This window comes from Alosa sapidissima, chromosome 13, assembly GCF_018492685.1.
Source record: "Alosa sapidissima isolate fAloSap1 chromosome 13, fAloSap1.pri, whole genome shotgun sequence".
NCBI classification, from domain to species: domain Eukaryota; kingdom Metazoa; phylum Chordata; class Actinopteri; order Clupeiformes; family Clupeidae; genus Alosa; species Alosa sapidissima.
Window position 1 is genome coordinate 15,364,283 of NC_055969.1, and position 22,808 is coordinate 15,387,090.

Below are 22,808 nucleotides of genomic sequence, written 5' to 3' on the forward strand. Positions count from 1 at the left end.
TTTTGGCATTCACTATGGCTACAATTGTATTGAGTGACTTCACAACCAAGTGAAAATGTGCAATGGGATTAATTTAATAAGTTACATTAAAACTTTTTTATACATTTTTAAAAGAAATGTTCAAAATCTACACTTTTATACTTTAAATATGTGAACAGAATTGTTTGAGGTGGTTGGGCTTGTGGTCTATTTGTATGCACTTGTATATTTGTTTGTATATATTATGTATTTATCTATCCATCAGTTGAGTTTATCAGAGAGAATATTTCCATTCTCATTTCCCCCTAAAAAGTAGAAGAGATGAACTGGCTCTGTAACTTGGCTCTTGCAACACCCAAAGCCACATAGTTAGCATGACAGATGGTACACTATATATGAATATATAAACTGAGGCAGTTAAATACTCAGGTTTATTTTACAAGCCTGGAAATCTCCTATGTGGGCCAACACAGTAATACTGGGCTGCTGTGAGAAATAGTGATGGTATTTTTGCACAGTGCAAACAGTTTTTAAAAACTATTTCAAAAATTGCTGTGTTTTTTAAATATATTACAAATAATTTGAAATGCATTGTTTTTTTTTTTTACATATTGGTTTTATGAAATCCAAAGAGAGATGACATTTTTTCCCACTGTGTTGCTGTAGGCATGAACACACGGAGTGAATAGACATTGGCAACTGAGATGAGACTGGAAATGTAAATAGAGAGGGGAGACCCTACTGACGGCCGAGTGTGCCAAGTCCATCGCCTCCTCGCCGTAATCATGCGTCTTAGTTTGTGCCCTCGCGTGGATAATGTGGCGAATACTGGAGGGTAAGCGATGGTCATAATGGGCATCATCGCCATCGCCGTCGTCATCATCATCATCATCATCTTGGGCAGTGTAGTTATATTGGTCATCATAGTTATCACCACCATAATCATCTTCATAATCATTATCATCACCATAACAATTACAATCACACAGGCCCATTCAAATACCACACTTGGTCTCTGGCACTTTTATTTAAACAGCAACCCGCAGCCAGTCTCGTTGGCGCCACCATATTAATTAGGCTGATGAGGAGAATCCTCTTTCCTTTTTCCTCTCTTTCTTTCCATCCTTCCTTTTCCCTCTTTTTCTCTCTTTCCATTTCTTTTTCTTTCTGTGGGTTCTATTCATCCTTTCATCAATATCTCTTTTATACCCTTTGCCCCTCGCTTTCCACCTCTCTCTTTCATTCTTCCCCCCTCTCTCTGTGGTGATTGATGGAGTGAGGCTTCCGAGCAGAGAGAGGTGTGTGGCTACCAGTCCGAGACAGCCTCCCTCTTTCCAGCCTACACAGAGGGAGAAAGAGGGAGGGAGAGAGAGAGAGGGAGGGAGTGAGAGAGAGAGGGGGAGAGAGAGAGAAAGTGTACGAGCGAGAGGAGAGCTCAGCTGAAAGCCACAGACTTAATTCTATGCATCATTAAGCAGTCTCACTCAATGCAACATCCCCTATACATCATCCACGCTCGGTAAACACAGCGATGACATTACATTAGCAACTGCAAATGAATTTTCTTTTTAGAGGGAAATTGAGAATACTCTCCCCTTTTCTCTCGCACTCTCTCTCCCCCGCACGTATGCTGGCGCGTGCGTGTACACACACACACACCCACACACACACACACACTGACACACAGACACTCACAAAAACTCAAACACAGCCCATTAAAAGAGGGAGATATTTAAACAAACAAAAACAAAAACAACACACACCCCCTCCTCCTTTTTTCCTCTATCTTTTTCCCTCTCCTTCAAACACAGGCTCATACAAACACAGACATACTCCCTACCATAGCTACCATTCACTATTAACTGTTATTTACTGACTGCAGACATTACCAAGAAATACCTCCATTTGTGTTTGGAAATAGATCAGATGTGGCTTATGTTGTATAATAATGGGCTTTTTGCAATAACATAAAGACATAAGCTTCATAAGCTTTTAATTAATTCTGTTGGAGTCTCTATGTAATATTCTTAAAATTATGATGAGTGTTGTCTTATGTTTTTGGATGAATTCTGAGACTATCACACTACTCATACTGTTAGGCTATAGTGACTTGTCTTGACTCAAATCATATTGTACTTATTTGTTTGGTTGCTGCTGTTTTGTTTTTATTGGTTGCAGATCTGACCTATTATGTATCCGATAACAAATTTCTCACTTACAATTAGTGATTGATTCTTTTCTCCTCTTCTGTTTTGGTCATTTCACGAAAACTTTGACCAGGTCTGCTCACTTACAGCGTCATTTCAAGAGCACGCTCAAAAAACGCAACTGGCATAAATTACAAGCCTAATCAAATGAATAATTATGTTTTTATTGCACACATTATGTCTTTTTCTCTGCCCAAAGTGGCCCCGGCCTCTGTTGAAGTCTACAAAAATCCATTAAGGCTATGCCATAGATCATCTCGTCTGGTCCGCGGCCTGTGTTCTTCGGCGGGCTCATTTGAGAATATCGAATCGGTTACAGTAAAGTAACCCCCTGGATTGAGTCAAATGTAAAAATCCATTCCTTTCATGCATGTGTGAGGAGCTGTCATTGTGTGGCGTAATGACTGATGACGGCGGCTCTGGCGCTTGGCGCGAGGTGATAAAAAGTCAAATTACGACTGCCGGAAAGACAGGTGAGGACAGACAGACAGAAAAGAGGGAAACAGAGAGAGTAGAGGGGAGAAGGAGAATGATGGAGGGATGAAACAGGAATTGAGGGAAGAGAAAGAAGGGGGGATAAGATCCGCTTGGAGATGAGGGCAATCAGTCAGTGAAGCAAGCCTCTACTGTTTTGGCGGGTGGTCGCGAACATGAGCGATGAGAAGCGTCATCTCCACGTGTGACACAGTCACAGCCTGGAGTTAAGGGTCACTGATGGGTCAAGAGCATGACCTTTAACCTTTCTCCTCTACAGCTGAGCCCCCCCACCCATACCCAGGGATCCCCACCAGTGTTCCCAATGTTTTTTTTCTTTTCTTTTTTCCCCAATGCTCATCTCGTTGTCTCGGACACGTTGCAAGTGAAAGCTACAGTTCTCTGTCCAGTTGTCCTAGAGTGTAATGTTTGACTAGTAAAAGCCTTATGTCAAAGCAGTTGATGCTGGACCAGTGACCTGTATCAAGACTTGGGCCTGTTTGAAACGTAAACAAACATGCTAGGACAACTGTCTCCCTAAACAACTGTTGCCTTGGCTGCATTTACCTGACAACAGCAGCAGTGCCTATAACAGCAGTAGCACAGAGGCCTTGGGACTGGGCACTCTCTGGACTCTAATTCTTCTTGATGTAGGAGTTCTATCTGTTGGCCTGTTCCTATCTCTAAGTCTGTCAGGCCTTCTCTCTCTCTCTCTCCGCATCAAACGGTTCACTCGGAAACAGGAGCTCCCCTACCGGGTTGGGCCCTGAGATGACCCCTGGTGCTTGCTCTACAGTTGACCCGAGAAGAGGTGTGAAGACGCCCCAACTACCCCCCCCCCCTCCCCCCAAAAAAAGAAAAGACATGATAGGACCAGTTCTCCTGCTCCCGTTTGTTATCAACCACCCCCAACCACCACAACACCACCACCCTCCCCAACACATGCCAAGCCCACCATCTCGTTCGTTCTCCCTCCAAAAACAACCCCTTACTCCCCCTCTACAACCTCCCCCCCCCAATGCCATCCCAACAACCCCTTCCCACCCCCTGAGATGAGTCTTTATGGCCCGTTGTATGATTGCAGTGGGACCCCTAAGTGCAGCTCGTCCTGGAAGGCACCCCACGCAGCACAGTAAAGACCCTAAAGAGAGCCACATCAAAGCCGAAATGGGCGGAATGTCTACATTTGTTTGTTTTTTTGCCCTTTTTTCCTCCCCTCTTCCCCTCCTCCCCCCTCTTCCCCTCATTGCAATCATTGATTCATTCTGCTGCGTTATCAAATCGGATGAGTGCAGGGTCCCCCTGGACTCATGTGCTGGAGCCACACTTCTACTCACTAATGCACATTAGGGTGATTTGGCTAGATATGCAGACACATATGTACTAACAAAGATACACACACACACACACACACAACACAACACAACACAACACACTCTAAAAAATTGTTCCTGTAGTTTGATCCACATTATGGACACAAACACTGGCACACTCACATATGCATTATATACTCAAATACAAATACAAATACAAATACACACACTCACTTGGACTAAAATAATATTGTGCAAGGTTGAGAATTCTAACCAGAAATTACCAGAAAACATCATGGCATCAAAGGCCATAGTGCAAGCTTTATGCACAGGATATGTAATGTTTACAATTTGTAATGGTGCTTCGACTGTGGTTAAATAAAACACTGGGATTTAACAGAAGACATAGCTAATGCTCTGTGATGGAAACACACAGAGAGGAAGACAAATAGAGAAGGCAGGGTGAGAGACAGAGAGAGAAACAGAGTAATAGCGACAGATAACAAGTGCAATTTCACAAAGCATAAACACTGCAACCGAACGGGGCGAGAGGAACACCCAACACTTAATTAACTCGAATGATCTCTCTTTCTCTCCTCCAACCTTCCACCCAAACCCTCCCATCCACCCTCCCAGTCAATCTGTCTTTGGTGTACCCTGTGGAGGAGGCCAGCGTGTTGGGCTGAGACGCTGGGAAAGTCCCATGATTTATGGCCTAGTGTAGGCCTGACTGCCCTTGCCTCTCTTCCCCCTTCCGAGAGGCTGGAGGTGGAAGCACCGTGGCCTGATTGCCCTAGACTCTCCTCTCTCTTCTCTTATCCTCTCCTCTCTGATTTGGTAATCACACCCTGTTCATTAGGATTTATGGACACTGGAACGCCAACACTCCACCTCATACACCCCACCACCTTGCGCGCGTGCGCGCACACACACACACACACACACATACACACACACACACAAACACACACACACACAAACACACACATACACTTCTTCCTTAAATGTATCACACACACACACACACACACACACACACACACAAACACACACACACACACACACACACAAATACACTTCTTCCTTAAATGTATCACAATCTCTTTCTCTCCCCCACTCACACACACACCTTGTGTGAAGGTATGGAGCTCATTTTCCTCAGGATATGAGCTCCATGCCATTAGGACCTGGGTGGGTGGTGGAGGAGATCCTGTTACTTAGTTATTCTTTCACAGAGTCGCCGTTAATTATTAAGAGGAGGAGGAAAAGGAGCCACACTGGCATCTTTCAACACCGTTCCCATGAAAAAACATCTAGGTTGAGCCTACATATGAATTTATGTATGTATTCGTGTAATGACCTAAGGGCATGTGGTATTTCTGGGAAAGTAGCTGAGGGTGATAGGCTAGCATGATATTGCAGAGGCATCCAGTACAGTAGTAAGCAAATGTGACACTGTGGTGTGAATACATGGGTGCGCTCAAATCCAAGGCCTACTTCCTGACCTCTAAGGATTTCTGGCATGCGTGCACAACACTGCCCTCCATCTGATTGGTCTACACTGTTTGCCTGGCTAAGTGAAAACACCTAATTTGTTTGCTTGCGTATGGAAATGACCACCTGGACCCATTCTCTCACTTCCCTCTCTCTCTCTCTCCCTCTGCTGCTGACTATCCACTCACCTTGAGGCCCGGCCTGACTTCTCTTCCAGTCTCTTCCCCTCAGATCGGTGGCTATTAAACGCAGCCAAGCTTGCGGGCAAGCGGCGAGAGGACGAGAGAGTAAGTGAGTTCGCGGAGAGGAGAGGAGGTGAGAGAGGAGGAGGAGGAGAGGAGAGAGGGCACCCAGGGCCCGAGATCGTAAGTCAAGGCCGGCAGTAGGTTTGTTTTCATCATGGCAAAGCACCCAAATCATGTTGGTATGAAGAGAGAGCTATATAAATGCAAATTGTATTGGAGATCTATTAGAGTGCTCAGAAAGGGGTGGTATGTAAATGCTAACCCGCCCCCCCCCCCCCCCAACACCCACACACACCAACAGCCATAGTATGCGCATGGCAGAGCACTCCGTCTGGCCAGATTAGCATGGGCCTCGCTAAAAACACCACATATAACGTGGAGAAATGCCATCGCCTCGTGCTAAATCATGGCGAACAAGGTGAAAAGTCCCGTAATTGAATAGTTGGAGTAGTCAGACGTGATTTATAGTGTACGCAAGAGCGATGTATGACCGGTGATTGTATGTGTGAATATGTATGGTGATGGTGGGGAAGGGGAAGGGGGGTCATCTGGTAGAAGAGAAAGACTGGGCATGTGAGAATGTACAGATACACTTGATCACTATCAGAAGTGTGGCTTGTGTTGCATGAAAGGACAAGAAGGGAAATGGGGTTAAGCTGTAATGCACTCACTTCAGTCTGATTTCAATGGCCATTCAAACCTTGACATGGCTTATTTGTACCGTCTGACTACTATTTGTGACTAAATAGATGTTCCAGTGTGGTAACTGACACTCATGGATCTAAATGGGGAGAAGAATTGGTAAATCTATGACTAAATACAGAATAAACTAATCCAAGAGTTTGTATAAGGAGTGTGACATCTAACAGTATGATACAGCTCTCCCACTTCAAATGATACCATATCATTCACACTAATAATAATTTGTTGGTTGACTAGAAGTCAAATAGTATTAGTCAGAAGATTGGTCAGCTACCTCCCCCTAGTGGTGTACAAGGGAAAGAGCAATTTGTTGAACGCATGGTAGTCACACATTGCTCTACAAACTGCCTGGTTACTTAAATGCTCAATATTTTCCTGAACAGCACTCTTATTCAGAATGATTGATATCCTGTGTATGTTGAAAGCAGAGGAGACACCATACACCATGTTAAAAACAGGTGTATGTTGTTTGTTGTTTTGAAATGATTTAAAAGGTGTGATTTTAAAATAACAATAAAGACCGAAAAGTTTAAAAGCATGCAAATAATTTACCGGTAACTGGTTTTCATGCTCATTCTGTTTTGTGCATTTTAATGTGAGGTTGTCAACTTTTACAATAAATGAGACAGTGGTCTTACAATAACTCAGCTTTATTTAAAAACTGTCAGATATTCAGCAGTAGTGTAAACAATTTACAAAAAAAGTAAATTCCTCTGCTTCTTTATTTTTACAGTGCATAAGTGCATATTGTATCAAAACGACCATCAAAATAAAATGGTTATTTAAGTTCCTCTGAGACTGCAGTCTATTATAGTGCAAACAAGTATAACATAGTCACTACTATTAGTATACATAAGTCATCCAGTTATCAAAAAGAATAATGATTTGAGATGTGATCATGTACCATGACAGAAGACAAAAAGCAGATCATCAGACATCATGATATTTGTCATCTCTATGGAAATAAATAGTTGCTACACAATGCCGTTTTGTTGGCGTTCAGAATATTCAAATTCTTCAAACCTTAATGGTTCCTTCCCATGGTTATTTCCTTCTAGTGGGTATACACTTGCATAGCCATATCATTCCATCCTGGAACAAAACAGACAATCATTGTTGTGTGTGTGTGTGTTTCTGTCTGTCTGTGCATGTGTCAGAGATGATTATGTTGAAGATAGTAGGCAAATGTCAAGGGCTTTGCTATGCTTTACTAATCTATAGTCTTTGAAGCTTCCTCTATTATAACTGGAATTGCAAACTATGGATAAATAAATGCTTATGTGTGAATGTGTTCATATTTGTATATGTATAGTATGTAAAACAAAGAAAAAGCGAGCATGTATTTGTGTGTGTGTGTGTGTGTGTGTGTGTGTGTGTTTACATGGATTTCTGTGTGTCAGTAATACTGCTAGTGGTGGCTGGAGCTATTTTTTACACATCCTGTATTGACCAGACTGTGTCCTTACCTGCACTCCCTCGGCGGTGAGGGCGGAGCAGGCCTGGATCTGCCAGATCCGGTCTCGGATGGTGTGCAGGTTGAGCCCTTCGGCCAGTTCGGCCGGGGTGGCCGCCGTCATCAGGTCCTGCTTATTGGCAAAGATCAGCATGGGAATCATGCTCAGCTTCTCCTCGTCAAGCAGCTCAGCCAGCTCCTGCAGGGTGTGTGTGTGTGTGGGTGTGTGTGTGTGTGTGTGTGTTTGTGTGTGTGTGTAGAGAGAGAGGGAGGGAGGGTGAGAAAGGCAGACAGACAGACAGAGAGAGGAACTTAAGTAGTCATTCATCATTGAAGGAGGAAGCAGATATACCCTAAGGGCACAGGGTACAATGACTGCCAACAAAAACAAACACACACACACACACACACACACACACACACACACACACACACACACACACCTTTGTGCTTCTCTCTCCCACACAGACAGACAGATCTCTTCTCTCTCCAGACATACCTCAGCTGTTTCCTCAAAGCGCTTTCTGTCGGCACTGTCAATGACGTAGATCTGTGGATTTCAGACACAAATCAGCTCATACATCTGTTTAAACTGGGCCCTATTCACACACTCGATATCCCATGTCTGATAATCAGGTCTACTTGACTACTCTTGGCTACTCTGTGATCAGTTCAAAAGGTAATCCATGTCAAGGGGTCACCCATTTCTGTAAACTACAAGTTGTAACATAACATGTGTCACTCCTTTAGATAGGATGGAGACTCAGATTATTTAAAGGAGCTATGTAGAAATCTGTTGTATTGAACACAGTCACATGGCGCTCTTGCAATTAACTTGAATTGCATTTAATACAACGGCCACACATGGTACAACATGGTATTGTAAAAGAGACGGCCCACCATTAGTTGTTTTGCATGCTAACATCAGTGGATTTTTTGACAACACGAAGCATAGGCATTTTTGACAATAAGTCAAAACAGTTGTTTCTTCCCATTTTGTTGGTATTTATAGGTCATTTTTGGATGTTTTAAACTAAAATGATTTTTGGATGTTTTAAACGCGATCTTTGTGGACAGCCCAGGCTCCAAGAACGAAAACGAAAACAACCTGGGAAAACCTAGCCCATGAAAACATAACAAACTGTTCCAGCAAATCACAGACGAGATGCACATTATAGGAGAGTTTCAATTGCACGGGAGCAGCACGGGAGGGAGGGGGAGGAAGTAGCGAGCTAGCTCTCTGTTTTGTTTGAAAGTCAACAGAAGTGGCATTGCCCAGCATCACTAAGAGGACCTTTAAAGTGTCTGACACTACTAAGAGGTTGCTGCTGCATTTAAAGTACCAGTAGGTCTGTGTTCTCAAAGTAGTTTCTCCAGTAGGGACGGATCTTCCTCTGACCTCCGATGTCCCACACGTTGAGCTTGAAGCCCTGGGTTTGCACACTCTTGATATTGAAGCCCTGGAGAATAAGAAGTCAATTTAGGACTGCATGCAGTCACAGATATTGACTGTATAGATATGGCATAAAAAGTCAAGATACAGAATTGTGAGTACCAATATGAATCTCTGAACTGATTATGTAAGATATCTCTGAATTGTGTTATGGTGTGTGTGATATAGCATACTGTGTGTGTGGATATGTGGGTTTAAATGTGTAGTGTCTAGTGTCTAGCTGTGAAGAGGTGATGCCTAATGTCAGCCAAGACAAGCTGTGTTTCAGTAGCATTCAAAGCTAGGCGTGCGTGCGTAAGGATAGGTGTGTGTGTGTGAGAGGGAGAGCGGTAGAGAGTGTGAGTCTGAATGTACGAGTGAGTGTGTGTACCTGTGAGAGTGTGATGCAAGACAAGCTGTTTTAGTTGTATGTGTGTGTGTGTGTGTGTGTGTGTGTGTGTGTGTGTGTGTGTGTGTGTGTCTGTACCTGTGTGGGGGTTATGTGGCTGATGTCTTCAGAGGCGAGCTGTTTCAGCAGGGTCGTTTTGCCAGCATTGTCCAGCCCCAGTAGCAGGATCCTCACTTCCTGGTCCGGAGTGTTCTTAAACCTCCGCAGGACTGATAATAAACCCTGAGGATGGACACACACATACACACACACACACACGATGTACATGCAGAGACATGCTTGTGTATGTGGGTATTGAATGACACACACAAACAGTCTCTGACAAGAGCACTGTTTGTATGTGACTCCCATCCAATGATATAAGGCCCATCAAAATAAGACATGGCAGAGAAAATTATGTAAATGATTTTTTTTATTAACAAAACTGCTGGTCCACTAATTATTCTGTATGTAAGCTTTTTCCCCGTTTCCATCACCAGGAACTTATCTGATACTTTAAATTCTTTTATTGTTTTATCCAATCTTAGATAAATTACTTCTCTTTTTCATACAGCTCGGTTAGCACTCTGGACTTGTAACCGGAGGGTTGCCGGTTCGAGCCCCGACCAGTGGGCCGCGGCTGAAGTGCTCTTGAGCAAGGCACCTAACCCCTCACTGCTCCCCAAATGCCGCCGTCGTAGCAGGCAGCTCACTGCGCCGGGATTAGTGTGTGCTTCACCTCACTGTGTGTACACTGTGTGCTGTTTGTGTTTCACTAATTCACCGATTGGGTTAAATGCAGAGACCAAATTTCCCTCACGGGATCAAAAAGTATATATACTTATACTCTCTTGGTCGTTGTTTTCAAAGTCTAGTTAAATAAACTGACTTATGCATAGTGTACAGATAGCCATTTGTAATATTGCTGTGGCATTTATTTCATCATCTGATCAAACAAAAGGCTAAATACAGGTAATACATCCAACTGAATGTGGCTCAAAGACAGCAACACTGATCTAGAAGTTAACTTTAGCTGGGCAACAGATCAACCAATGAGGAAGGCCACTAGAAACCTGCCAATCACAACAGTCCTGGAAGGATTGGGATTGGCACAGATTAATCCAGATGATCCAACAGCAACTACTGCATTTGTGTAGGAGCTAAAGATACGGCAGGAACTGCCAAGAATACACACAATAAGCTTTCAGCTGTGTTGCCATGGCCTATATACAGTACAGTTGAAGAATAGACTGAGGAGGACAAGGTGACGAAGCAGTTGAGTATTACAAAGTTGTTGACTTCTGAGCATTGAGACATTGATCAAGATTATTATAGAGCTGTTGTTCTAGAAATCCAAAGAAGGCCTAGTGGAAACCTTATCCAGTCCACAGGACTTCAAGACAATACATTTGAGGTTCCCAATGGGAACTTCCCATACTTCCACACACCATCATCGTGCTCAAATAAAACTGCTTAGGCCTACAACTTTCCACCTACTCGAGTATCCATCCCGGCCTAGTATCAATATGAATATCAAGTGTAGCGACACTGTGAGAGATTTTCACTGTCTCTAAGTTTGAGAATATCAGTTCTTGCATCTCTTGTCTTACTAGTAGCCTATTCCTCTGCTCTTTCACAGACATATGATAATAGCCCAGGTTATTTCCTGACTGTTGTCCACTTTTGTCTGGGGAAAGATTGGAGCTTTGAAGCCTTAGGTCAGTGAGATCTTCTTTCAAGTGTTTTTTAGAGTAACATCAGACCTGTATCCAACCTGGCAACTCCAAGTGCAGCAATAAGATGGTCATGACCCCTTTAGATATACAGTAGGTAACGTTAGTAATTAAGGCTATAGCCACTGGCTCTGGGCCAGAATTGGGCTACTGTGCTATACAGATAGTGATATATGTTATTTGGTATATAAGCAATCTATTTATAGGTTTCATCAGGTTGCTTTAAACAGGTGTATTAATCAAGCACCATTCAGTGTGCATTCATAATCTAGGTGTTTGATTTTATACACAGGACCTGATGAAACCCATGAATATAACGTTCATCTGCCCCTATCCCTGTCCCTCAAAGAGTCTTCAAATACAATGTTGAAATCCAAAAACAGCGTCAACTTGCCTAATTGGAGCAGCAGGTGGCTATCCTACCGCTACCTGTTTGTCCGTGCTATAGGCCTAACGCAGGTGGAAAAAAATAGTCTGTATAAGAATCGCCTGGGTTGAATTGCTAATAGCTAGCCCACACGATGACATAATGTGCGAGGCAAAGTTGACTGCACTGACGCGTTACAGGGTTTGTTGACCCACATTTTGCAATTCCCCCATGTATGTCTATTGTAGGCCTATTAGATAGATAGATAGATACTTTATTGATCCCCAGGGGAAATTCAAGTATTGATATTGATATCAATTGAGCTATGAAGAACAATTCGAACGATATGAGATTTTATATATCACTTACCATGCTGTGGTGCGGTCAGCGCGACTGGCTACATGCATGCACTGTCCCACAGATTCAGGGATTTGACATCACTGGCCTGACAAAGCTGTCAGTCAGACTCTACAGCGCTCGCTCGCTCTAGCGTGATTTTCAATGGGATGTATATGATAGTTAAGTAAAAGTTTATTAAAATAATGCAATTGCAAGTTAGCATGGTCTATGCCTAATGTATTATTTAAAATGACAACAAATGTGTGTTCCATATAGAAACCATGCGTTAGCTATTTGGCATTTCATGAGATCCCGACAAACAAACATACCTCATCTTCTGAAGTAGGCGTTAAACGGCGCTAAAATAAAGAAGTCGTTGCTGCCGTCTACTGGTCGATGCGAGATTGTGTGAACTGTAGCCTCTGCCTAGACATTCAAGGCACGATCAGTCCAACTCCGACTAGGACGGAAATATGTAGCCTACCAGTTCACGAACAGGACTGTTACAATTATTTTGATGATTCTGTGCAAATTTGGAGTTAAAGCTATATGATTCCCTTCGCAAATTTGGCTAAGAACCCAGAAAGATGCCACAGAAAACACTGGGATCCATTATAGGGCTGCTTTGCACCGGGACCACCATGGTTCAGGTAGGCTGTTATACTGGTTTCACAGTGCTGGCGCATTCAAATCGAGCCCCGGGATCACAGCTGGATGTAGGCCTTCTATTGTGCGTTTTTGTTTTGTCCACAAAGGAACTTGGATATGTCTAACTTTAAATGACGTCAGAGTTGTTAGTATTTTCCTCGAACAACTGACATGAATTATAATTGCATTTTTGCGTGCATTCATTATTTTAAAAACTGGAACATTTCTGTAAATGTATTTTAGTCACTTTGCGGAGATGTAGTTGTACCACTTTAAAGCTAGCACTGTCGGAAAGGAGCCAACAAGGTGAACACTGTCGTTTGCCGATAGTTTGCCTGCTAGCAATCGAGCAAGCTGACAGTAAGCTGGCTACAAATCTTTGGTTGGTTGCTAGCTAAGGTTAGCTAGTAAACGTTAGCCGATGGTAATAGTCCTGTAAATTAATCAAATTCGTATGTAGACACATTGAATTGATATCATCACAGCAGAGGTAATCCCTTGTTCATATATATAGACTTGTCAATAAGTTGGTTAACTTCATCTCGATTGACCTTTGTAAAATAGCTAGCTTCTATAGCAAGTTATGTTATTGAGGGATTGCCAGTTAGCTGGCTATAGCTAATCATGTAACGTTAACGGTGGTGACAATAAAGGACTATACATTATTTTGGTTTGATTGAGAAAAAAGTTGTCTCACTGTTATTAAATCGTTATCATGTAATAAAACTCTCATGGAGCAACACAGTATTTAACTGTTATGATAGCAAGATAGATTACGTTACGTAGGATGGTAACGTTGACGTTAATGAACATCAAAATAACAGACCGAGTTAACGTTAACCTTAACAATAACATTTGCTTGTAATTTGCTTTCCTTGTGATCAAGATCAATTATGATGAAACTGTTCTTCGTTTACAAAGTAAGCCACATGTTGTTATGCTTAATGTTATGTAAGGTTTAACGTTTGAGTACATCTAACGTTATCTCTAAGAAACATTCAACAAGCATAATTACTAGGCTGTCTAGTTATTTGGCTGCCTAACAGTGTTGCCAACCAGTTTTCAACATTTTACCATGCAGGGATTAACTTTATTAGCTTAATCACCCATATTTGCGATGGTCCACCAAAGATATACTATATAATTCATGTAACCATTCCAAGAAGGTCACACGAAGCAATGCATCATACTGATAACTTATTCCATATTAATTTGACTCCATATATATATATATATATATATATATATATATATATTATTTCCATAAATTACACTTTATCGGATAATAAGACAACTAGGGAAGGATAATTTTAAATGTGTTTAACTAACATTGCGCCTTCAAGGCCGTATTAGATACTATCCAAATACTACTGCCTTGAAGGCGCGATGTTAGGTAAACACATTTAAAACTAAAATGCATTAATGCTAATGTACCACACCTTTATTAAGTCAGCGTGAGTGAAGTGTGTTATGGATTGTTTTTCAGGCGAAGGAGTTCTGTTTCGGTGTCAACAATGAACAATACAGATGCGAGATGGGATACTGCTGCGGGGAAACGGAGTGCTGTACCTACTACTACGAACTGTGGTGTAAGTTATATTTTTTTATTTAAATACATTTGATATCATTGTTATTATACTGTATTTTTACTTTTGAACTGTTTTGGTAGAGAAAGATTGATATTAAAAAAACTTATCTCTGTATAGTAAAGTATTATTTGGGATGAAATGTACTAGACTAACCTCAGGTAAATGCTACTTTGCAAACTTGGGGAATATTAACACCTGAAGTACTCACATGTTGATGCAGCCACCAGCCTGTGGTGTGAGGTTAGCAGAAGTGATATGTGTGCAACTTTGCAGGGTTCTGGCTGGTGTGGACCCTTATCATCATGCTCAGCTGCTGCTGTGCATACCGTCACCGTCGCGTGAAGATGCGGCTCCAGCAGGAGCAGCGTCAGCGTGAGATCAGCCTCATGGCCTACCAGGGGGCCTCCAGCTCCTTTGTGTCCCCACCTCCCCTAAATCTGCGTGAGTTCGCCGAGCCGCCCTACAGTAATATTACATAACTGGGCCTGCCCCTCTGTCGGTCTCACCCCCCCCCCCCCCCATCTTTTTTTAATTCTCTGCCCTCTCAGGCTCTCTTCTCCCCTCTTTCCACTCCTCTCCTACTCCCCCCCCCCCCCCCCCCCCTCTCTCTCTGAGTGGTATTACACCCATGTCTGATACATTAGCACTCAGATGACTACACCATATGTTCCTTGTGGTATTCTGGCCTCGAGGATATCGTGCACTTGAAGAAGTGAGGCAATCCTGGGAGGTCATGTCCTGTCCTTCTGACAGACGTCGGTAGTCATATCTCAAGTTAGGCAGCCCTACCCCTGCCGTCTCCCTCTCCTTCTCCATTTCTCCCTCATACGGTTGGAGTAAACAAGGCCTGTTCTTGGCACAGCGGCCTCAAGTGACAACTGAGCACCATGGTGGTAGTGATGACTTTCGAACAGATCAGCAGACAGTGTTGTATTTTTGTATTACTTTAAGCTGACCAGATTTTCTGATATGAAAACGGGTGCATTTCCAGATCTTCGGCCAATATATAATAAAATGTTTTTATCCAAAAATGGGGACATCTATTCACCCTATTTTATGGCCTATGCAGATTACACGATTTCAGCCCGATTTTGACCCGATTTTGTCATAGCCGAAAAATTTCCATTGTCGTGCCCGAATATGAAAAGTCGAGAATGGCGCCGAAGGAGAAACGCGCCTTGTAATGTGACATATTCAATGACTCGCGATTTATTGTCTGCAACGTTCCACGCCTCCACAACCAAAAGTCTAGCATGTCAGAATTTTGGGGGAATCTCCTACTACGACTCCCGTGTCATGACGACACACAACAAGAAGGGTACGACAGATAGGCTACTTGATTTTTTTTAATCTTCCGCCTGACATGGTCAATCGTAAAAGACCATTGTGGAAGATAAAAAAATTGTGTAATCTGCTTGGGCCAGTACAGTTAATCTTTCTCTCTTTCTTTTTCTGTTTCTCTTTTTTGGCTCCCCTCTGGTGTAATCCATGATTCATTCTAGGCTTCTGGAACGACTGCAAACTGCCAGATTATGAGGAGGTGGTTGGCCATCCTCCAACGCCCCCTCCACCTTACTCAGAGATGCCCCCAGAGGTCTCCCCGCCTGGCCAGGCCTCCGCTTCTGCCTCTGCTGCCATCGTGTTGGAGCCCCTCATGGAGCAAGAGGCCGCACTCTCCAGAGACGAGCAGCACTCTGCAGCAGCAGCAGCAGCCTCCCCGGCCTGCCTCTCCAGCCACCAGCAACACAGGATGGTGGCGGTGGCGGTGGCAGCAGCGGAGGAGGAAGACGAGGGGCCTGGAGACCTGCCGGAGGATGAAGAGGAGCTGGGGACAAGGCGGAGACATGTGACGGGCGACTCAGGGATCGAGGTGTGCGTTTGCCAGATGGACGTCGACGAAGAGTCCGACGGCGAGAACAGCCGCGACCGCGAGGAGAGGGCCGAGCGTGAACAGCTGTGCCAGGGAGGCGCCAGGGGCGAGTGCTGCACCGAGAGAGAGCGGGAGGTCGCCGTGCGTCACAAGGACCACAGCCCTGAGCCCCAGACCCAACCGGCCAGCACCGGAGACCGACTGGTCTGAGACAGTGGCCCCTCGGCTGCACCCACTCGCCATACGCGCATTGAAAGAGGACTGTGCTTGGCCACTACAGTCATCGTCATCATTGATGTTGCCGTCAGGCAAAAGCCTGATGTTAACGTCAAAGCTGCCTTCCCTAATGGTCTTTATTCCTCAAGTCCCTCCATTACAATTAAGCTACATGTCAGCTTTATGTATGTACAATGGTTAAGGTGGTAGATGCTGATGATGGAACTGATATTTTTGAAGTTGCTTAATGCACGGTTTAGGGTTAAAGTTGTTCATTCCGGTGGATGGCTTATTTTGTTCTTTTTTTTTTAGTTTGTTTTCTTTGTGTTTTTGGCATGGATGAATGAACAGGTTGTTCATTTCTAGTGTGTGTAAGGCTGGAACTGAAAGGTCACAAGGAAACAGCTGCTAAGTCACAAAGTGGCTGACGGCGGGAGCTTTTTAAAGCGCTGTTCTCTCTCTCTCTCGTCGCCCCCTGCCCCCCACCCCCACGCAACCATGGCACACGTGTAGCCCCCGGCGTGGCGTTCCCATTCATCCCCCTCTGGCATGTAAATACCACTCGGCCCTCCCATGTGACGCCCTACAGCCCAGGACTTCCAAGTCCAGCAGCGGCCCCTTAAGCACATGGCCGCATTAGAAGACTACGTTTCCCAACAGTCCCCTGGGTGGACCCTTGCTTGTCATGATTTGTATATAATTTTTTTTTCTTTTTCTTTCTCTACCTTAGTGGGTCTGGTTGTTAAAAAAAAAAAAAAATCAAGCTACTGTGCCTTCTATATGGCCTTTCAGTCAATCTTCGATCAGTAGTCGGGGGACATAGGAGGAGAACTTAATCCATTTTCTCCCTTCACGTTTGACTTCGTTGGTGTGCTCTGTGACATTATCCCCAGTGCTGGGCCTGCTAGTTGCGGTCTAAAAAAAGCCTGTGTTAGTGTTTGTGCACACTAGCTGGTTATCAATGACGTCATCGTGCCCACCACAAATGGGGGAGTGTGTGTGCGATGTCGGGGGGAGGGTGGGTAGGGGTGGGTGGGGATGGGTTGGTGGCACATTCCTCTAAGATGGCTGATTACGATCTTTTGCAGTACCGTGAGACTCACAAGAGCACTCTAACTTCCTTCGATGTAAAGCTAAGGAGGAGTGGCACAAAATGAATTGGTTGAATTATATCCTTGGATTTATCCTCCGTATAAGTTTCAAATGGTTTTGCTTTAGTTCATATTGACCTGCTTAACAAAGCTCTCATTGGAGTTGCTCAGTGTCCCTTTGTGCTTTTGGGACTTTTTTGGCAAAAGTGTAAGACTAATGTCTTGTTACTGAGTGTGTGGATAGCTCTGTATGCGTGTGTGCGCTTGTGTGCGTTTTATGAAGTGGAGTGCCCTTTGGATGTGCACCTAACACGCATGGCTTCGAACCACTACAACGAGTGCATTTTTTTTTTTCTGTACGTATATGGGTTAAGGTAAAATGCTTTGATATCTTACAGGTGTGTTTCTCTTAAGCCGACACACCGGGTGTCCCATAGGGCTGGTTTGCCGAAACTAGGCGTTAGGCTTTTAAACTGACAGACCAACCAACCTGCTGCGGTCACGGTTGGTTTTGGTAGAGGCGCAAACACAGGACAGTTAACGTGTGTCTGTGCTGTGTGCTTAAGCTGCATCAGCTTCCCTGTTTTTCTTCAGTCTGCAGCGCTATGCCTCTCTGACATACAATACAGGAGGACCGAGGTGGCTGGGCGTATAAGGGGGTTTATCATTGATTGTACACAGAGTTGCTCTATCTCAGCATTGCCGTTGCCAGTGAAAGGTTTTTTTCTAGGGGTGTGCATGCATATGGATCATTTAAAATCTTACCCATAACTTCCCATGATTCTGTTCATCATTACAGATTAACAGAATGGGGATATTAATATTTGTCTCAAAGGGTTGTCTGGCTGTTCAACTATCTGTGCACACCCCTAGCTTTGTCACCCCCATCACCGCCACCACTTCAGAGGCTCCTCAAGCCCCCCAGGACCGTCTGTGACTTTGTATGATAAAAAGCGTAAAACGGTCTTCATAGCAATGGTCCTCCTGTGGTAAACCGTGTCACCTCTGTGGTCACGCTCCATAACAAGCACAAGACTGTTCAGTGCACTGTGTGAGCTAAATGCGCTAAGCCCCGTCTGTGTCGAAGCACACAAAAGCGTCAACATCCACGTACAGTACCAGATGATAAACTGATGATCATCAAAGATGATCACATTTTGACCTTTTTGTCTGTGTTCAAGAACAGTGAACAGACTTGTAATACACAAGCAAAGAGTCAAGCAGAACCAGCTGCAGGCCACCATCGATTGCAGATGTTGTTTGTCACACCAGAAGCTGCCTTGCTTGGTATGTCTCCATAGAGATGTGCCGACCACTCCTCTGGGCGAATGGGTGCATTGTGACGTGCACTGGTACAATCAGGAACAAAATGGCCGTTTGTCGGAGGGCAACCATAAGCCAGGGCCTTATGAGAGTGTGAATGTTGCGGTTCAAGCATCTGTATCTTGCTCGCTCGTTCTGACATTTTCCGAAGCACACACTGTGCATGACCTCCTTTGACAGCAGTTTCAGGAAGCTCGCCCTTGACAGTGTGGAGGATGCGATGTGGTCTAGGAGCGAAAGAGAAAGAGCACAATGTTTTGTGTGTGCTCTTTATAGTTTGTAGATAGCAGTCTTCTCTGAAGTCCCTTTACTCTCCCTGTAGTATTGTATGCCCCCTGTTCTCCCAATGTCCTAAGTAACGCTGTCACGACTATTCAGTAAATGATATGAGGCACATGGTGGAATGCATGCTGTTGTGGTTTCACAGATAAGGGGGATGCTATTTACTGGTGCCCCCCCAACCCCCTTCCCCCAGAGTTACTTATCGGAGATATCTGTGAATAGATGTAGAAGTGCATGTTTTTGTAAGGAATAGAAATGAATGTTTGTTTGTTTGTTTGTTTGTTTGTTTTTCTTCTTCCTCCCTCTCTGCAAGTTACTGAAACCTGATGTAAGGGGTTCAGATGTTAGGAACAGGAGCTCAAATGGGCCACTCTCAATGTTCACTCATCTTTTTGTGTGAGCATGTTTTCTGCCAAAAACAAAACTCAAAAATTGTTGGCCTGACATGTTTACTTTTCTTTTTTCTGTCTCTTTTTCTCCAAAAAAGGGCTATTGGTCATGATTTCATGAGCGCTTTGGTATAAAACGACCACTGTTCTTTTGGTGTGTGTATGTGGTCATGTTGATACACGTACGATTGTAATCTTTCCTTCTTCTGTAGCTCTGCTTCTGATATGTGTTATTTTTCCAGTTGTGTAACATTGTTTTTGCCCTCCTGTGTGTGTATCAAGAGGTGTGTAACACCTGTGTCTCTCCCTGCCTGTCTGGTCCCTGAGGGACTGACCCCCACCACTTTCCATGTGCCTGTTGTTCTTAGCCATGCTAACGTGGGGTGTTAGCATGGTGGAGGCAATTATGCAATCAAGCCTCATGTAATCCTGTAATATCATGGTTACACAGAAAACAGATTGGAAGAAACATGGCTATTGGAAAATGTCATAGATCCACTTTCCTCTTTGATGGTTGGGTGGCACATGAGAGAAATGTAACAAACGTCAAGAGCTTCCCATTAATATGCCGGTAATAAAACGTTCTGGCAGTGACTTTTATTCGTACAAGCATGATGCAGTTGGCATGAGATCTCAGAATTCTGATTCACTGTATCTGGGTGTATCCCTAACCGCTTTGAACGTTGTTAAAAGGGGAAGTTTAAGAAATGCTGTTTATTATGTCATTTATTATTCCCGTTCTGACTCAAACAGAAAACATTTGAATCCCACCGGTCCCTTTAAAAGCCCTCTTTTTGTGTCCTCCCTTAAGTCATTTTCTCAGACTACACACACACACACACACACACACAAAACAAAAACCTGAAACATGCTTGAGGCTGGAAAGTTCCTTAAGGGTGATTTTCATCAGTAGAACATCATTCGTGACATGGATGTTTACAGTTTCTGTGCCTTGCTCCCACTTGGACCAACGTCTCTTGAGTGATGATGTGCTCTCATCTGTTCTTGTACCAACCCCCCCCCCCCCCCCCCCCCCTCTGCTAAAGCCTCAATTGCTCTCCTGTACTGTAACGAACTAGGCTATGCAAAAAAAGAAAAAGGAAGAAAAAAAACAGATGACCTACTGTCGTATGCTGCAATAACCCTCTCTTTGTACGTCCTCCCTGATGGTCCGTCTAAGCAATACTCTATCCTCCACTACTTGTTGCACTGTACCCCATTTGTCATTTTCTTTGTTTAAAAATAGATTTAAACGACTTTACAGAATTGACTGAAGACTCGGAATGAAACAAACACGTGTTCATTACTGCGCTGATGGGTCCTCAGAGTATAACTACATTTCTATTATTTCCTCAAGGTTAAAAAAAAAAGAAAAAAAAAGGAAAAAAATATAAACTTCAGAAAAGCCATTACTATTTTGTTCAGGCAGATGCGCCCATAGGGCAATTTATTCATAAGTTCATTCTTATTGTTTCGTGTTGGAGTAAAATGACTGCAGTTCACAATGGACTTGTATCATTGTTTTTCTCAAGCCCCTGCATGTTGCTGCAGTGTGATGATTCACTGTGAGTAACCCTCTGTGGTCTCCATGAACACTGTTGGATGCGTCCAGCAAACCAATGTCTGATGTCATTGCCTTTTTATCAATCTCAACTCCTCAGGCGTTTGTTTATGGGATGACGTATGATGTGTATTACCAAGCTCAGTCTCTGTGGTAAGCCTTTTTTGAGTTTAATTGCAACCACTTCTTTGTTTTGCTGTGCTTGCAGGCTCTGTCATGTCAATGGACATGTTGTCATTGCCACAACCAAGACATGGACAACTATTACTTGGGGCATCATCAAAGATACTGTACGAGATGCCATGCTATTATAAAGGATCAGTAATCATTTCCTTAACATGTATCTGTTATACTTATCTCATACAATATGGGGTTCACATTTAGTTTTGCTGTTCAACAATGTTCAGCTCAACAACATATATTCAGTACTTCACACAATGCTTGGTTTTATGACTGATATTTCTAAATATGTCTTCTTTTTCTTTGTTTATTGGGTGGTAGTTGTCAGTCAAATGCCAATGTTGTGGTTGGTTTGTGTGCAGAATGAAATGAAATGCCAACGTGGGGGGTAGGAGGGCTCTAACAGGAAATAGTTGCTCACAAGCACAGGCTCATCTCACATTTACCCCTCCCCCTAAACAACGCCAAATAAAGATTGAGAGGAGGAAAAATGAAAAAAAGAAGAGAATACAAGCACTGAGATGTGTGGATGTGTGATGATGTTCTAATCCTCTGGTTTTAGTAAAAAAAGAAAAGAAACAATGTCTGCTGTGTACTCTTTTTGCTTATCATTTGTATTTTATTTTTGTAATAAAAACAAATAAATCCATTGGCTCTCCAGCATCTCGTCGTCCCCTCTTTGTCTCCAGTCAGCGAGTGGAGCCTCCCAGCACTTTCCACACCGCACATTAATGGCCCTAGCATGTAACAACAGGGAATTATTCATGAGGATTCCCCCCCACACACACACACACTCAGTAGAAGCAACTCTGGCCCATATCCGGCTATGATCTGGACCAGATGTGTCCATAGCGCTGGCTGCTATCAGGGGAATAGAGAACAATACAAGGACACACAGTGTTTCCCTGCAGTGCCTCGGAGATAAAGTGGGCTTTCATCTGCTGAGGGGAGACACCATTTGTTGTATGGTACACACTGTGTCACGTAGGGCATGTGCAGGCTCACGATGGTGATACTGTTTGCTGAAAGACTGAGCATTTTGGATGTGGTAAATTGAGATGCCACGGTGAAGGGAAATTTAACCTTGTTAACGAGACAAAATATGATTTTGTGATGTGGTCTCTGAGTGTAAATCTTCATTTATTGGTTAGTGCTAACTTGATAGAATTACTGGAATTACAAGGCAACCCAGATTGCTTCTGTAAACAAATATTAGAACTATTATTAAAAAAGGAAATGTGTCCACGTGTTATAGTAGTTTACTGTCTATAACTGCACTTTTTGCATATGTCTCTTTTTAGGGTATAGATAGACATCTTGTTTATTATCTGGTGAACAAGCTATCATGATGACATGCAGATCTACCACACTGAATTATTCAGTATAAATCAGTTGGATCAGTTGACAAAAACATGTGGAAAGGCTGCCTCCATCTGGTCAGAGGAAAAATTACATCAGATATGTTAATTTCAAAACCAAATGCAATCCCTCAACCGCATATTACACACTAAGTGCACACTACTTAACACACTG

At 43.5% G+C, this 22,808-nt stretch overlaps 2 protein-coding genes across 5 annotated transcripts; one reads left to right on the plus strand and one right to left on the minus strand.

Annotated features, from left to right (window-relative positions):
- Positions 1-7,069: 7,069 nt before the first annotated feature.
- LOC121680389 (ADP-ribosylation factor-like protein 3) lies at positions 7,070-12,441 on the minus strand. Its single transcript, XM_042059760.1, has 6 exons — positions 12,157-12,441; positions 9,787-9,930; positions 9,211-9,327; positions 8,367-8,417; positions 7,881-8,066; positions 7,070-7,506 (listed from the first exon to the last, which is right to left on the minus strand). Exons 1-6 carry the CDS (start codon positions 12,157-12,159, stop codon positions 7,459-7,461), a joined length of 549 nt encoding a protein of 182 aa, XP_041915694.1. The 5' UTR covers positions 12,160-12,441; the 3' UTR covers positions 7,070-7,458.
- A 54-nt stretch (positions 12,442-12,495) lies between these two features.
- wbp1 (WW domain binding protein 1) lies at positions 12,496-21,935 on the plus strand. Of its 4 annotated transcripts, none has more exons than XM_042059741.1 (4): positions 12,496-12,776; positions 14,261-14,363; positions 14,637-14,804; positions 15,866-21,935. In XM_042059741.1, exons 1-4 carry the CDS (start codon positions 12,714-12,716, stop codon positions 16,441-16,443), a joined length of 912 nt encoding a protein of 303 aa, XP_041915675.1. In that variant the 5' UTR covers positions 12,496-12,713; the 3' UTR covers positions 16,444-21,935. The 4 variants fall into 4 exon arrangements, with proteins under 4 accessions (XP_041915675.1, XP_041915678.1, XP_041915677.1 ...); XM_042059744.1 differs by lacking the exon at positions 12,496-12,776 and adding an exon at positions 12,879-13,134; XM_042059743.1 differs by lacking the exon at positions 12,496-12,776 and adding an exon at positions 13,127-13,264.
- The last annotated feature ends 873 nt before the right edge of the window (positions 21,936-22,808 follow it).

Coding starts and splice junctions, on each gene's coding strand:
- wbp1 (XM_042059741.1), top strand. CDS start 12,714: ATGCCACAGAAAACACTGGGATCCATTATAGGGCTGCTTTGCACCGGG. Junction 12,777..14,260: donor CCGGGACCACCATGGTTCAG/GTAGGCTGTTAT, acceptor ATTGTTTTTCAG/GCGAAGGAGTTCTGTTTCGG. Junction 14,364..14,636: donor CTACTACTACGAACTGTGGT/GTAAGTTATATT, acceptor GCAACTTTGCAG/GGTTCTGGCTGGTGTGGACC.
- LOC121680389 (XM_042059760.1), bottom strand. Junction 8,067..8,366: donor GCTTTGAGGAAACAGCTGAG/GTATGTCTGGAG, acceptor CACACCCTGCAG/GAGCTGGCTGAGCTGCTTGA. Junction 7,507..7,880: donor TCACCGCCGAGGGAGTGCAG/GTAAGGACACAG, acceptor GTTTTGTTCCAG/GATGGAATGATATGGCTATG.